Source organism: Meles meles, chromosome 7 (assembly GCF_922984935.1).
Source record: "Meles meles chromosome 7, mMelMel3.1 paternal haplotype, whole genome shotgun sequence".
Lineage (NCBI taxonomy): Eukaryota > Metazoa > Chordata > Mammalia > Carnivora > Mustelidae > Meles > Meles meles.
The window spans coordinates 22,500,038-22,516,549 of record NC_060072.1 but is presented as its reverse complement, the minus strand read 5'-3'; the positions used below and the strand labels follow the sequence as shown (position 1 = coordinate 22,516,549).

The window sequence follows — 16,512 nt, the reverse complement described above, 5'->3', positions numbered from 1 at the left end:
TCACATCAGGTTTTTCCATCTTATCACTGTTGCTAATTCTAAGTTCTGGGAAGATTCCATTTTCCTTAGCATTATTCCATTATTATTAAGTTGCTTAGCGTTAAAGACATTTGTGAAACCAGACTATCCATTTCATAAATTTAAGGTGTGTAGCTCAACTGGCCTTCTTTGCTGCCAAGTTATGCTCTGTTCATTCCTAATTGATTTGTTGCTGTATTCATCATACTTCCAATTCCAGACTTTTGCTGTTGTTCTTAAACCCCCAGTCTTGTCACTGCATCCCTTTCACTCTCTAGAGATTACCTTACTTCATACCTACCTATTCAGAAGGGTGACACCACCCATTAAAGTTTTCCTTCAGGGGGCCTGGGTGGCTCAGTTGGTTAGGCCTCTGTGTTTGGGTCAGGTCATGATCCCAGTGTTCTGGGATCAAGTCCTATGTCAGGCTCCCTGCTCCACAGGGAGTCTGCTTCTCCCTCTGCCCCTTCTCCCACTCTTTCTCACAATCTCTCTCTGTCTCTCAAATAAATAAAATATTTAAAAAAAGAATTCTCCTCCTTAAATCTCCTCAAAAGTGGCCATAAAATTCCCAGCTCCCTTTCTTTTTTCTCATATCAGTTCCCAGAAAGTTCTCTACTTAGGCCTACTGTTCCTTTTTTTCTTCTCCCCTGCATGCTTTGCTTCACTATTTTTTCTTTCTTTCTGTATCTTTAGCTTTTCTTCTCTTTGGGTTCCTTTCCCTCAGCCAACACATGTTCTTGGACCTTTCCAAAACCAAAAAGTGGAAAACCTTTGATTCTCCATGGATTTTGTTTTCCTCCGAAATAGTCATTCTGTTTTCCCCTTTATTGTTAGACTTCCTAAGCCACCTGTACTAGCCTCCATTTCCTGACTATTCACTCCATATTACATAACTTGTTATACATTAACATAAAATAAAATTTAAAGATTTTATTTATTTATTTGACAGAGATCACAAGTAGGCAGAGAGGCAGGCAGAGAGAGAGGAAGAAGCAGGCTCCCTGCTGAGCAGAGAGTCTAATGTGGGGCTCAATCCCAGGACCCTGGCTGGGATCATGACCTGAGTTGAAGGCAGAGGCTTTAACCCACTGAGCCACCCAGGCACCCCAGTATTCAGCACTTCTTCCCCCATCAACCACCTATATTTCCTTTCTGAAACTCTCACCTGACATCAGTGTTTTTTACTTTTTCCTTTTCTCTCTCTAACCCCTTCTTAATCTTTTTTACCTGCCCACTAAAAAATAGCTGTTCCTCAAGCACCTCTTAAATACCTCACTTAAATACCAGTTTTGTTACCTTTCTCCCATCCCAGTTCATCAGTCCCATGGCTTGAACTCTCATCTCTTCTGTGAAGTTCATCTCTTCTGTGAGTGACTTTCAGCTGTGTTACTTCCAGCCCTCATTTCTCTTGTGTGCTTGGGTCCTGCATCTCTAACCTCCTGCTAGTTGTTGTCACTCAGATAATAATACTGTGCCTCAGACTCACAGTGCTCCACACTGAGCTGTATTTTCTTCCCAAACTTGACCCCCTTTATGGTTCCTGTATGTTTTATGAGTTTGATTAGATCAGTGTCCAGGATTTACATCATTGTAACTGGTCACAGTTGAGTCATGTAGTACGAGTTTTTTTCCTTTCTCATACTAGCTGCTTGTTTTCCTTGGAATTAAATGTGTTGTGCATTAACACTGTAATTTTGTTTTTTAATACATTATACTTATTTTTTTTAAAGTGCTCATCACTAATTCATCTTTAAACTATCCCTTGTCTAAATTGCTTCTTAAGTTATTTGTACTTATCAGATGTTTGATAAATTTTCTTTTCTTGGAAATAACTTTCTTGGGGTGTTCTGTTGTTCTATTCTGATTGATGAAACTACTTCCATTGTCCAGTTGGACAGCTTCCTTTATTATCCTGGTGGTTCTTTTGCTTTTCTCTTGACTTAAAACTCTGTTTCTTAGATTTTTTTATCTTCTTTCTTGTTTTTTTCTCCCATTGGTGGAGAATCTCCTCTAGCTTCCTAAGAAAGAATCTTTGAGAGGTAAATTTTTGAGACCTTATCTGTCTAAAACTTCATATTTAATTGGTGTTTTTGACTGCATATAGATTTCTGGGTTGTCAATAATTTTTCCTAGGAATTTTGGGGACATTGTGCCCTTGTTGTCTGTCTTCTAAAGTTCCTCTTGAAAAGTTTGAAGCCATTCTGATTCATATGTGATCTGTTTTTTGTCGGAAACTTTTAAGATCTTCTTCTTATCCCCAGTATTTTTTCTTTTTAAAATTTTGTGATAATATGCCTTCGTGTGGGTTTGTGTTCATTTATTGTGGTTGGCATTTGGTGTCTGCTTGCTTGCTTGTTTGCCTGCCTGCCTTCTTTCCTTCTTTCTCTCCTCTCTCTTTTTCTTTTTTTCTTTCTTAAAGCTTTTATTTATTTATTTGAGGGAGAGTGAGTGAGAGGGAGAGAGAATCTGAAGCTGACTCTGCACTGAGCACAGAGCCCAACTTGAGGATTGGTCTCACAACTGCAACATCATGACCTGAGCCCAAACCAAGAGTGAAACATTGAACTGACTGAGCCACCCAGGTGCCCATTTGTGGCTTCTTTCAATTTGAAAATTCAAATACTTCAGTTCTATAGGCTTCCTTTAATTTTTTGATTTGTTCTTCTCTACTTTTTCTTTCTTCCTCTACCTTTGTTTTTTCTCTTCTCTTTTTGCCCTCCTTTCTGGAAGATTTCTTTAGCCTTATTTTCTAGCTTTACTTTCTAATCCTTCTGTTGGATTTTTAATTTCTGTTTTCATGTTTTTAAGTACACATTCTTATGATCAGTTTTTCTCATTTTTTCCTACTTTTATTCATGGATGCATTATCTTTTATCTTTTTGTGAGTGTTAATAGGGGTGCCTGGGTGGCTCAGTCATTAAGCATATGCCTTTGGCTCAGGTTGTGATCCCAGGGTCCTGGGATCGAGCCCCGCAACGGGCTCCCTCCTCGGCGGGAGGCCTGCTTCTCTCACTGCCACTCCCCTTTCTTGTGTTCCCTCTTTCGCTGTCGGTTTTTCTCAAATAAATAAAATCTTTAAAAAAATAGTTTGTTTTAAAAAATTTGTATTCATATATAGTTGCTGTTTCCTCTATTGGTTTTGGTTTCTGTCTGCATTTTAGAGATCTAGCTTAGCTATCAGATCTTGGTATACCTACAGATGGTTTCTGACTTATAACGGTTTGACTTAGGCTTTTTCAAGTTTGTGTTGATGCAAAAGTGATGCACATTCAGTAGAAACTGTATTCAAATTTTGAATTTTAATCTTTCCCCTGGGTATTGAAATATAGCGTGATTCTCGCTTGTGATGCTGGGCCGTGGTAGCGAGCTATAGCTCGCAGTCAGCTGTGCAAACAAGAGGGTGAACAACCAATACACACGCAGCCTGTCCTGTATCTATAGTACCATTCTGTTTTTCGCTTTTTGTACAGTATTTAACAAATTACACGAGGTATTCAACACTATTATAAAATAGGCTTTGTTAGATCTTGCCAAGCTGTGGGCTAATGTAAGTGTTCTGTGCACATTTAAGGTAGGCAAGGCTGAGCTATGATGTTCAATAGGTTATGTTATTAAATGCATTTGCAACTTCTGATGGGTTTATTGGGATGTAATCCAATGGTAAGTTGAGGAAGATCTGTATATGTATTAGATATGTATCCTGCTCATATTTAAGAGTGCAGCACCAAAAAGCTGATAGGGAATTGTGAGCTTGCTAATTGTGAGTTTCTCTGTAGGTTTATCCCTGCCATTTTTGATGGTAAACTCCTAATGTCAGACTCCTTAGATCTTTTGTCTTGATCTTGTTGGATATTCAGAGAAAAATCTTCAGTTTCCTACCCTGTAGGGTACAAGTCTGTTTGGCAAGAAGATGTTTGGGTAGAGATCTCAACATTTGGGATATAGACTTTCTCTTAATTTCCCTATTTTTAGAATGGTGACCCTGCTCTCAACTATGCCGAATGTAGAAAAACCCTCAACTCTTCAGCTAGAGTAGGGATATAGTAACCTGGATTGCATAGTTGGGAAGGGGATTTCAAGGGATTTATAGTGATTCTCCACCCTTAACAGAGGGTATCTGGTACACTTCCTTAGCCTTTTAGGAGTTTTATGGTATGAATTGGGCTGCTTCTTCTGTTTCCCCATGGTGGAATCAGGATGTAGTTTTTAGAAGTCCCCTTATTACTTGTCTTTCTGCTTTTTTTAGAATTTACAGTTTTGTTGTTGTTATCTCTTCCTCCTTTCTCCTTTGCCTTGTGAGCTACACCTAAAGAACTGCTACTGAAGAGAAAAATTCTCTTTACTATTGCTTTTACATGGATTTTGGGAGGGTGTGAAGATGAATTTGTATGTTCTATCTGTATCTTGGACCTGAACCCTATTTCCTTCAGTAACACAATTGTTTCTACTCACCTGTGCTTGAAACATGAGAAGAATCTGTCTTTTCACTTAAAATATATTTTTTTATTATTATTGAATACTTATTATGTGCTAGCCACAAGCATTTGGGTTTTAAATACTAAAACAAAACAAAACACCAACAATTAATTCCTGGCCTGAAGTTGTTCAGAATCCAGTTGGAGAGAGAGGTAAGGGAATAGATAAGCTGTGGAAATGGTAAAAGGGTGCTCTGAGAACAGTTGAGGGCCGTGTCCAAGATGTGTCCAGGCACCTGACACTGCACCCAAACTGTAGCCTGTTCTCCCTTTTCATTGTTTTTGCTTTCCCCTTTTGTACTTTAGCTTATGCTGACCATTTAACCCAGAATCTAGGCCATAGAGTGTTCCTTTTGGCTTTCTAGTGTTGAAATTCTGGCTATCCTAAGTTGATCTGCAGTCGACTGACCTTCAGGGTGTCCACTTCTGCAAAAACTGTTCTCTCAAGCCCACAGCTTGTATCTAACATTCCCACTGTGCTATATCTTTTCCTCTCAAATGATACATTTGTTGTACCTTACATTAGAGTCACTTATGGGCTTGTCTTACTCCTTTATTGACCTTTAAACTCTTTGAGAGAGCTATCTGTACCTAATTTATTTATATAATCTCAAAGCGACTAGCATAGTCGTTATTATGTTCAAGATGATAGAACTTTGCTGTGTTCTTTCAAATCAGATTAAGACTTCTCCAAACTCAAAACAAAAAGCAATATTAAAACTCTTCAGGGACAGGACTTTGACTTCATGTGTGAGTATCAAAAGTGGTTGTAGAGCACAGAGAACTAGCAGCAGGGGAGAGACATTACTGCACTCTTGGTGAGAACTGCTGTGTTTGTGGCAGCTTTCCCACTGTGCTATTAAGCCAGCATTGTTAGCTGGTTCATGCTGTTACAGTGACAGGTAGTAAGCAGAGGTCCTGCAAAATGATATTGGATAACAGCATTTCAAGGTCAAAGTTTTCTAAAGCTTTTGCCTTCTGAGAGGATGAAGAACTCTAAAATTATTTCCTGCCCCAAATGGCTCTGTAATCTTCTAAGCATTTTGTAGGGTATCATGTTGATCAGTATGTGTTTTTCAGGCCCTGTTGACAAACCATTTCAAAATGTGAGTTTTATTTAAAAATTGCCATTTAGGGCGCCTGGGTGGCTCAGTGGGTTAAAGCCTCTGCCTTCAGCTCGGGTCGTGATCTTGGGGTCCTGGGATCGAGTGCCGCATCAGGCTCTCTGCTCAGTGGCGAGCCTGCTTCTCTCTCTCTCTCTGCCTGCCTTTCTGCCTACTTGTAATCTCTCTCTCTCTCTGTCAAATAAATAAATAAAATCTTTTAAAAAATAAAAGATAAAAAATAAAAATTGCTATTTAAACATACAAGGGCCAGGGTGCACGTGGGCCTTGATTATAGTATAGTGACTTACTCAAAATCAAATGCTGGCATTTACTTGGTCCCTTGGTATGTGGACTTTCATCACTCATTGGATAGGAGTTGAAGTCAGGTCCAGATGCACATTGTAGTTTAGATAGATTTAATGAAATTGGGTTGTGTTAGTTTTTTTTTTTTTCTTAAGTCTAGGCAGTGATTTCTTTTTCATATTAAGAGAGAAACAGTTTGATTTCTCATATATCCTAGTTGATGTGACTGAAGCTTCTGACATATGTAGGGTGTTGTTTTTTAAAAGATTTTATTTTATTTATTTGACAGAGATCACAATTAGGCAGAGAGGCAGGCAGAGGGAGAGGGAGAAGCAGGCTTCCCACTGAGCGGAGAGCCCGATACAGGGCTCGATCCCAGGACCCTGGGATCATGACCTGAGCTGAAGGCAGAGGCTTTAACCCACTGAGCCACCCAGGCACACCGGGTTTTTTTTTTTTTTTTTTTTTTTCCTCTCTTTAAGTATCAAGAAGGGCTATTTTAGTATCTGATGTCTCTTGCTCCATCCAATTTTGTTGCAAGGGGAAAGATTTTGGTATTGGCTATATTCCTTAGTGTATATAATGCATCTTTAAACTTGAAAGAAATTTAGAAATTTGCTTGGTCAGACAAATCTGGTTTTACCTGGGAGCTGTACTTTGGAAGCTGAGTTAAAGCCCAAGAAACGGCTTTTTTTTTCCTCCTTTTTTTCCCCTCTCCGTCCTTGTTCTTGGCCAACTGTTGGTCTGGGTATGGCAGCCATTATCACTTTATGAAGCTGGGATGCTGCCCAAGGCCTAGGGGAGTGAAGATGAAGGCCTTTTTCTTTTGTGCTATTCAGGCAGCTCTGGTAGTGGGGGAGGTTTAGAGTCTTTTGTATCCCATTCCTCAGGATCCAGTTGTTTCAGAGCTCTGTCTGGCACCACCAAACACACAAGGTGTCTTGCTTCCTTTCAGCATATTCTTTGTTTTCTATTTTGAGAGGCTTCCTTAGATGTTCTGGATGTTCTGCTATGTTTGTCACTCAGTTTAGACTGGGCCCTGTGTGGCATCCAGGCTGTGTGTGCAGTAGATGGGCGCTTCACGCCTGGCTCAGCAGAGGGCAGCAGTGGCAAGTTGTGAGCCTTCCTCTCACCTTTCTTCTAGTCTCATCCTTCCTGTCAACACCTAATCTTTAGCCTCCTCCACACCATGCAAGAAGTTTTTAACATTTTATTTAATTTTACATTCTGCATTTTGCGTTTCAGGCAGTGGTTCTAGTTTTGTTTGTTTGTTTCTTCTTCTTAGGAAGGCGCTGAATGACACTGGAGTACTTAATTTTTAAAGTCATGCAAAAGTGAAAACAATTCATTAGAAAAAGCGAATATTTGCATTTAATCCAGGTGAAATTCTAGAGGTGTAATTTGAGATTAAAACAAACTTAAATTTTTTTTTTTTAATTTTTGCAATCTGAAGCTTTGGGATGTGAAATCAGCAAACGAGAGGAAAAGCATTGATGTGAAGCAGTTCTTCCTAAATTCAGAGGAGCCTCAAGAGGATATGGAAGTGATAGTGAAATGTTGTTCATGGTCTGCTGATGGTGCTAGGATAATGGTGGCAGCAAAAAATAAAATTTTTGTAAGTATCAGTATTTTAATAAGCCAATTTAGCCTGATTTAAAGAAAATAAAAATGTCAACTGATTTTTGCATTGTACACTGTTTATTGATATAATCAAAGTATAGCTGTATGATTTGGGGTTGGCTCCCTAACTTCATAATTCTCAGAACTGTGTTCCAGGAGGTGGTCAATATGCTTTGTGAGGAAAGGTCTCCATGGTCACATAGGCTTGGGAAATGTGTTGCTTTCCCCCATTAGAGTACTCAGTGTATACCAACATACTTAAGGCCTCCAGAAATTCTGTAATACAGAAATAATTTATGTTGGCTAGTCCATTGTTTCTCAGATTTATTGAAAACATGGAATATTTTCCACATCACTTTTTTTTGTTTGTTTGTTTACAATTTTGAATACATTGGTTTAGGTGATTTTCAGTGTTTTCTTACCCCTGAAATTCATTAGGATTTGCTGACTGTGATAGAAATATTTGTCGGTAACTGAAGAATATTGTAAGAGTTCTGTGATATAAATGAGGACAATATGTAAAAATAGTGAATGACAAGAAAATGCTCTTCTTTTTAAAAAATCTAATAATAGCTTACATTTGTAATATTCAGAGTACTCTCACATATTATTTCTTTTAATATAATTATCTAAAGGACACAGCAGATTGCAGTAGCCCTCTGCTGATAATGAGGCAGCTGAGGTTCAGAGCAGCCAAATAATTTGTCACATGTTATACCATGGATTTGGAAAGGTAGGTATTCTGATTTATGACTCAGTGACATTCCATTCAAATAGTAATTTTAAAAGACTTGAATAGGAGATATTACAGTTTTATTTTCACCTTTATTGAGGTGCAGTTGACAAAATTGTAGGATATTTAAAGTATACAACATGATGAATTAATATTTGTATGCTTTGTGAAAGGCTTCTCCCCACATGGAATTAAGTAACACATCTGTCACCTCACATGCTTACCTTTTTTTTTTTTTTTTTTGGTGAGGACATTTAATTTCTACTTTCTTAATGTCACTTATACAACACAGTATTATCAACTTTAGTCACCATGTTATACATTAGATCCTCAGACCTCATTCATCTTCTAACTGAAAGTTCATATCCTTTTATCAACCTCTTCCTATTCTCCAGACCCCAAATATTAGAATTTTATTTATTTTTTTACTGTGAGTGTTTTATTTAATCATTTTTGTTTACCACTGAAACTCTGGGAACTCAAAGTTAGCATTCTTGCCGGTGAGCTTCTTATGGACACCAGAGAAGTTTCGTCCTTATGCTGCATGTTGTTCTGCTGTGCTTTACCCTTCAAATTAAGTTTTATGGGCCAGCTGCCATCCAGTTTCACACGGATTCTCTTGCCCACAATTTTGCTTGGGAAAACCGAGTCCACCAGGATTGTGTCATGCAATGACTGTCAAAGTGTGGCTCCTGGGGTACTTTTACTTATTTTTTGTATGGCTTTTTCGAGTTGGCTTAGGTAGAATTCTCCTCTGAGCAGTAAAGACAATGAGCTTCCCACTCAGCTTTTTCTCCAGTTCATGAACTAGCCAGACTTGGATTTCCTGGAAAAATTTCAGTTAAGAAATGGGAACAAAGGGGCGCCTGGGTGGCTCAGTGGGTTAGGGCCTCTGCCTTCGGCTCGGGTCATGATCCCAGGGTCCTGGGATCGAGCCCCACATCGGGCTCTCTGCTCGGCGGGGAGTCTGCCTGCCTCTCTGCTTCCTGTGATCTGTCTGTCAAATAAATAAATAAAATCTTAAAAAAAAAAAAAAAAGAAATGGGGACAAAGATGATAATAGCTCTCTGACCACCACCTACTCAATTTCCTTGGTTGCTATTATATTCAGCTCCCATAGCTGGGCTTTGAGGTCTGAGTTCATCTCCAGCTCAAGGTGAGCCTGGGAGATGTCAGACTCAAACTCATCTGGCTTTTTGTCATGGGGCTTCACTGTCTTTGCACTTGAACTGAACTTTGCCTTCTCCTCGGTGAGAACACAGATCTAGGAAGAGGCCTAAGTCTCTTGAGAGCTCCTCAAATCCCCTGAGATTGTGTGTGTGTGTGTGTGTGTGTGTGTGTGTGTGTGTGTGTGTGTTTGTGTATAATTTTTTTTTCAAGTAGGCTCCATGTCTATCGTGGAGCGTGGTGCCCATTGGGTGGCTTGAACTCACGACCTTGAGTTCACGACCCAAACTGAGATCAAGTCATCCGCTTAACCTATTGGGCCATCCAATAGTACAATTTTAAAGATCGAATTATACCATATTGTTTTATAAAACTCACTGAGGAGCCATTTATATTGTTATTGATCTAGTTGTTGTGAGCCTTCGATCTTGGGTGCTTCTGAGTTTATACCTTTATAAAGCACAAAATTAAAAATATCTCCTTTTGTCTTAAGTTTGTTAAAATTTGTAGGAACAGAAAAGGAATCATTGCATTTATAAGACATGAAAATTAAAATTTTTTTAAAAGATTTTATTTATTTTGACAGAGATACAGCGAGAGAGGGAACACAAGCTAGGGGAGTGGGAGAGGAGAAGCAGGTTTCCCACTGAGCAGGGAGCCTGATACAGGGCTTGATCCCGAGACCCTGGGATCACGACCTGAGCCAGAGGCAGATGCTTAACGACTGAGCCATTCAGGCACCCCTAAAATTTTTTTGTTGTAAAATATATCTTAAATTTGCCATTTTAACTTTTTTTTTTTAAAGATAACCTTTTTTCCCCAAGATTTTATTTATTTATTTGTCAGAGAGAGAGCACAAGTAGGGGGAACAGCATGCAAACCAGGCAGAGGGAGAAGCAGGCTTCCTGCTAAGCAAGGAGCTTGTGGGACTCTGTCTCAAGACCCTGGGATCATGACCTGAGCTGAAGGCAGACATTTGATGACTGAGCCTCCCCCGTGCCCCTCCCCCATTAATTTTTAAGAATGACCTGCCTGGGAAGCATTTTAAGTATGGTTTCCTGTCTTTTGTTCTTGGCTCCTGATGCTGTGCTGCTTACCATCTGTGCATATTTGAAGGGCTGTGCATTCACAAAACATTTTCATGGCTCCCACTGGAAGGTTTTGTTTTTTTTCCTCTGGACAATGCCCTGGTCTTAAATCACAATACTATATATTGGTATAAACGTTTTTATCATTTGGCAGAAGCTTCAGAAGAATATATTCAACACTTAAAAATCTTTCAAAAGTTGAAATGAAGCTTGCATTATTCAAAAATAGCTTTTTTGGTTCAAAAATGGGAAAATGATCATAATGGAGTAATTTGATAGCTCTGAAGAGAAATAGAAATAGTTGAGCTAATTTCATTGTAGCAAGCCTCTGCTCTGTATTATTTTGATCATCTTCATTTATGAATATCCATTTTCCTCTTTTGAATAAACAAGCATTCAGGAGAGCTGCTCTGTATGTTAATTTGGCTAGTTCATTCATTTATTCACAAAGGTTTTATTTCTCCCCAGACCTGCTTGAGAGATCATTCGTGATAATTTTTTCTTTATCGGAAACATGTTTCAAATGAGCAGTATTTTAAAAGTATGTGTAATATTGATTTATATCTTATTTATGACTGTCAATAGGTGTGCCAGTTTTTAGTAGTTGTGTTTTTTCAGGACTTTAAAATTTAGATTCATTTTGAGTATAGCTTATTTTTAAAAAGTATTTTACTTTCATAGATACCTATTTTATGTTGACAGCTTTTTGACATTCATACCAGTGGCTTATTGGCAGAAATCCATACAGGCCATCACAGCACCATCCAGTATTGTGACTTCTCCCCACAAAATCATTTGGCAGTAGTGGCTTTGTCCCAGTGCTGTGTGGAGGTGAGTAGTTCACTTACTCTGTGAAGTTGGGTCTCCAGAGGTACAAGGAGGCCAAAGAATGGGCTACTTAAACCATTGACTACTGAGGATGGTTGAGAAATAGTAGAGTACTTTCTTCACAGCATAATGACCTGTAGTTTTAGGATATTAAACTGTATAGCCAGTTTTATTACTTTAGCAGTGATTGAAGATTTTGTTTGGTAATATTACAGGGAGTGACAGTATCATTCACCAAGCATTTCTTGAATGGCTATCATGTGCCAAGGTCTTTGGAAACAGAACGAACATGGGTTTCTTAGGCAGAAACATGGCATCTATTAAACAATATGAAAGAAAGGATCTTCTATAAAAACAGGATGAGAGATGAGTCCAGTTCAGATTTCTTAGATCATTAAGAAGAATAAGACAAAAGTTCAGTTTCGAATTGGTTAACCTAGAATGTTCATTGGTGAGCACTAATGAGTAAAATGACTTAAAAATTGCCTGTTTGTATATATAATTTTGTACTTAAGTGATAGATTTTTGTATTCAGAGTCTATATCTAACTAGTCCTGGAAGAATTTCAGCCATTGAAAGCTATGTTTTTTTCAAAAAGCAGTGAATTCTTGATTTTTTCCCCCAAAGATGGATTAGTTTTTCCCAGCTCTATTAGTACTTATTCCTTGCATGGGTCTTACCATCAGGTAATTTGAAGTTCCTTGTGATGACAGTGCAAGAAGGTGGGTATGAGACTTTATCCAGAAAATAGAGAAATCCACTTGGTTCACAGGCTCTTCTCAAAGGAAACTTGACTACTGCAAGTACTTCCTTAGTGTTCTGTGCTTATTTCAGCAATTTTTAGTGAGTTTGACAACCTGTTCCTCACTGCAAAGCTGTTGCGGGAGAGTTTCTGGACTATAGTTCATCAGCATGGAGATACAGAAAAGATGAGAGTGAGTGGGTATGCTCTGTAATCTCTACTTAATTCCAAGTACAGAAGCAAGTACAGTGCAACTAATACGAACTTCCCTGCCAAGAATCTACCAATTGGAAGCACGGGCAGTGAGTGTGAATAAGCTCCAGCCCTTTTTGAAATGGTGGGAAGAAATAGGGTGCTGTGGGCAGTGTTCTCTTCAGTGGAGTCCTTGACTTGAAAGATTCAGATGTGGTAGATCTTTTACCTTACTTGTAGATCCTCAAGGTAGATGTGGTTGGAAATTTCCTCTTTCTGGGTTTTTGTCAGGATTTTAAGGAAGAGTGGAGGAGCAACTCTTCTTTCAGCCTTTTCTGTCACTTCTAAAATCCCTACCCTCTCCTTTTAGAAAGCTCCAGGAAACATTGTCTTTTTTCTTAAAATAGGAACCTGCTTTTGGGGGCTCTGAGAAATGATGGGGAAGAACAAGAAGGAAAAGGGGAAGAATTTCCAAGGGAGATTTTTTAGTTAAGGAACCACTCTCCTTTCTGGCCTTTACCTCCGTATGTCCACAGGAGCTTGGACTCTAGTGATAAGGCAAAGAAAATTTCATACAATTAATTTATAACCACAGAACTAACTGATTGAAAACCACTGGGCATGTGATGAAGTACTTATTTTGTTCATGCTTGTTCTGAAATCATAAAGTAGGTCTGTAATTCAGAGTGTAATGAGAGGAACTCAGGCACATATGGTACTTCATTAGGCTGGAATATATTTGAGTAATTTACAGCAGAACTCAGGACAAAATACAGCCAGGGTGGCAGACATTGACAATTCATAATAAGCATGAATAACAGAAATGTGCACATGTACAATTAGCATATTCATTTATTGTAGGGTTTTGCCATTAGTTGAAACGAGGATTAGATGACAGTAGAAAACAGTCTATTTTTTGATTTAAAAAAAAAGTTTGCATGATTCCAAATCAGAGCCTTATTTTAAAATTTATTTTTATTTTTTAAGGTTTTATTTCTTTTTCAGAGAGAGAGAGAGACAAGAGACAGCACAAGGAGGGGGAGCAGTAGGCAGAGGGGGAAGCAGGCTCTCTGCTAAGCAGGGAGCCTGATGCGGGACTCGATCCCAGGACTCTGGGATCATGACCTGAGACCAAGGTAGATGCTTAATTGGCTGAGCCACCCAGATGCCCCTGTACATACTCTTCTGTAGAAATATATAGGTTCTTTGCTTATTTTCTGTAAATAATATATCCCAGTGACTAGTCATCATCTGGGTGTTTTTACAGTTATATAATATTCCATTATGTAGTTCATTCAGTCAGTTCCCTATTGATGGTCAGTTGGGGGGTTTGTAGTTTTTTTGCATTAAAAATAAGATGCAGTGAATAATCTTTTGTACAGGTCATTCTGTGTTTTTGCTAGTTTGTTTTTGCCTGTATTCTTAGAAGTGAAATTACTGGATTACTTTTGCTTTTTTTTCAATATTCTTGAAATGTTCGAAACGCTTATGAATGTTATTTCCTGTATGCTCTGTTTATTCTGTAGTTGTGGAATATGGACTCATGTTTAAAAGTGGCTGATTGCAGAGGGCATTTAAGTTGGGTTCATTGTGTGATGTTTTCTCCTGATGGATCATCATTTTTGACATCTTCTGATGACCAGACAATCAGGGTGAGAAATACTGAGATTTTCATTTTAGACATTTGTTGATGTTTACATCTAAGAAACTAGGAAATTGATGAGCAGTATTGGGGGAATTAAAACAAAGAAACTACTAGATTAATATTTATCCTTGAAAAGTGCTATTATGTGGACTACAACAGTCTCATTCATCCCAAACATCCCATTCATTGAGTATTATCATGAGCCAGGTGCTAGAGAAGTCCAATGATTAAACTGTATTTTGGTTAATTTAAATATATTACGAGGTAATATATTGACTTAATTTTTGACTCTTTTTTTCTACTTTAAATTTCCATATCTAATTACTTGCCAGTTCTAATGGATTCTGCCTTCCCATTTTCCTTTCTTTTTTTTTTTTTAACCCATCAATAATTACTCTATGTTTTAAAAAAATTAACATATAATGTATTACTTGCTTCATGGGTACAGGTCTGTGAATCATCAGTCTTACACAATTCATAGCACTCACCATAGTGCATACCCTCCCCAATGTCCATAACCCAGCCACCCTATTCCTCCCCACCCCCAATCCCCAGCAACATTCGTCTTTCCATTTTTTTTTTCATTTATTTCTACTTTTTTTTCTCTTTTTTTAATGAGGAAGAAAGAGAGAGAGAGAGAGATGGGAGACAGAAGAGGGAGAGGAAGAGAGAGGATCTTAAGCAGCATCCATGCCTAGTATAAGCCCATTGCAACCCATTGCAGGGCTCAGTCTCACAACCCTGACATTGTGACCTGGGTTGAAATCAAGAGTCAGATGCTAAACCAGCTGAGCCATCAGGCACCCCTATTCTCCTTTTTTTCATTTCAAGTTTAGGTGCTCATTACATGTTGCCTTTTTCTCTCGCTCTCTTTTTTTTCTTTCAAAGATTTTATTTTATTATTATTATTTTTTAAGATTTTGTTTATTTATTTGACAGAGGTCACAAGTAGGCAGAGAGGCAGGCAGAGAGATTCGGGGGATGCAGGCTCCCCACTGAGCAAAGAGCCCGATGTGGGGCTCGATCTCAGGACCCTGGGATCATGACCTGAGCCGAAGGCAGAGGCTTAACCCACTGAGCCACCCAGATGCCCCTAAAGATTTTATTATTTTAAAGTAATCTCTATGCCCAATGTGGGTCTCAAAATCACAACCCTGAGATCCAGAATCACACATTGACTGAGCCAGTCAGGTGCCACAACATGTTTCCTCTCTTAATGTATTAGTCATTGCCACAGTCTGTTCTTTTTTGGCTTTCTACATGCTGCTTCCAAGATTTGTTCTTCGTGTACAATACAGTCATTTCATTTTTTATCCCCATTTTTTTAATTTGTTTATTTTTAGCGTAACAGTATTCATTGTTTTTGCACCACACCCAGTGCTCCATGCAATACATGCCCTCTCTATTACCCACCACCTACTTCCCCAACCTCCCACCTCCCACCCCTTCAAAACCCTCCGGTTGTTTTTCAGAGTCCATAGTCTCTCATGGTTCATCTCCAGTCATTTCATTTTTGCTTAAAAACAGATAGTGGCTCCCTTGTCTACTGAAAGTAAGTAGGTACGCCTAAGTCTACACTGAACTTCGTCACAGTATGGCCTCATTCTGCTGCAGTTTTTCTTTTGGTTTATTCCTACAGGTAACCTACACTGGGCTGCTCATATTTCCCTGTAGTTCCCTGCTTCTTTTGCTTATGTAGTTTCTTATGTCTGGAATACCCTGTTTATCTATTTCTCTCCTTCTTGAAATCTTAGCATTCATGCAAGTTCCCCCAATCCTCTGCAAAGCCCTTCCTGGTATTCCCTAGAGGGAATGTCTTCTTCCTTTAATGTCCTATAACTCTATGTCCTTTTCTTATGGTACTTTCCAAATTCTACTTTGAATTTAAGTACAGATTTGCTTTACTTCTCACCTTCAGTCCTGCACTGCTTTTCCAGCTTGTTCACACGTCTTTAGTTGTAAGGTCTTTGAGGCCAGGGATCCTGATTTATCCCTGTGGCATCTAATACAGTGTTTTATACACAATGTAGCTACAGTTTTTTTAGTGTTTACTCTATGCTAGACATCATGCGAAGTACTATACTTATATTTGTTGGTTCTCACGACAGTCCTTTTTGCAGTTGAGGAGACAGTCACAGGCAGGTTAAGTCAGTCCTGCTTAAAGTGCCAGTCTCAATAAACGAACCAGAATGTAATGCAACTCCCTGCTTCCTTCATCAAGAAAGTCTTGTTAAGGGGCGCCTGGGTGGCTCAGTGGGTTAAAGCCTCTGCCTTCGGCTCAGGTCATGATCCCAGGGTCCTGGGATCGAGCCCCACATCGGGCTCTCTGCTCTGCAGGGAGCCTGCTTCCTCCTCTCTCTCTGCCTGCCTCTCTGCCTAGTTGTGATTTCTCTCTGTCAAATAAATAAAATATTAAAAAAAAAAAGTCTTGTTAAAAAAGATTAATCATATCAGTAAGCATATGGCTAACAGTACGTTAGTGATATAGTTGATTTACATTCTGGTATAGGCGCCTTGGTATCAAGACAGTTTGAGGACTAGTAGGAGTACTTACTTTGAGTAACACTGGGTTAGGTAACCTGCCCCAAGTCA

General features: G+C 38.8%; 1 protein-coding gene and 1 pseudogene across 4 annotated transcripts in view; one reads left to right on the top strand and one right to left on the bottom strand.

Annotated features, from left to right (window-relative positions):
* APAF1 (apoptotic peptidase activating factor 1) overlaps positions 1 to 16,512 on the top strand; it is a 91,721-nt gene that overhangs the window by 51,397 nt on the left and 23,812 nt on the right. For all 4 annotated transcript variants that reach the window (XM_046011328.1, XM_046011327.1, XM_046011329.1 and 1 more), the window contains exons 18-20: positions 7,359 to 7,520; positions 11,216 to 11,344; positions 13,802 to 13,927. In XM_046011328.1, the coding sequence (XP_045867284.1) occupies positions 7,359 to 7,520; positions 11,216 to 11,344; positions 13,802 to 13,927 (417 nt within the window). The remainder of the gene's footprint in view (positions 1 to 7,358; positions 7,521 to 11,215; positions 11,345 to 13,801; positions 13,928 to 16,512) is intronic.
* On the bottom strand, positions 8,679 to 11,192 carry LOC123945876 (annotated as a pseudogene).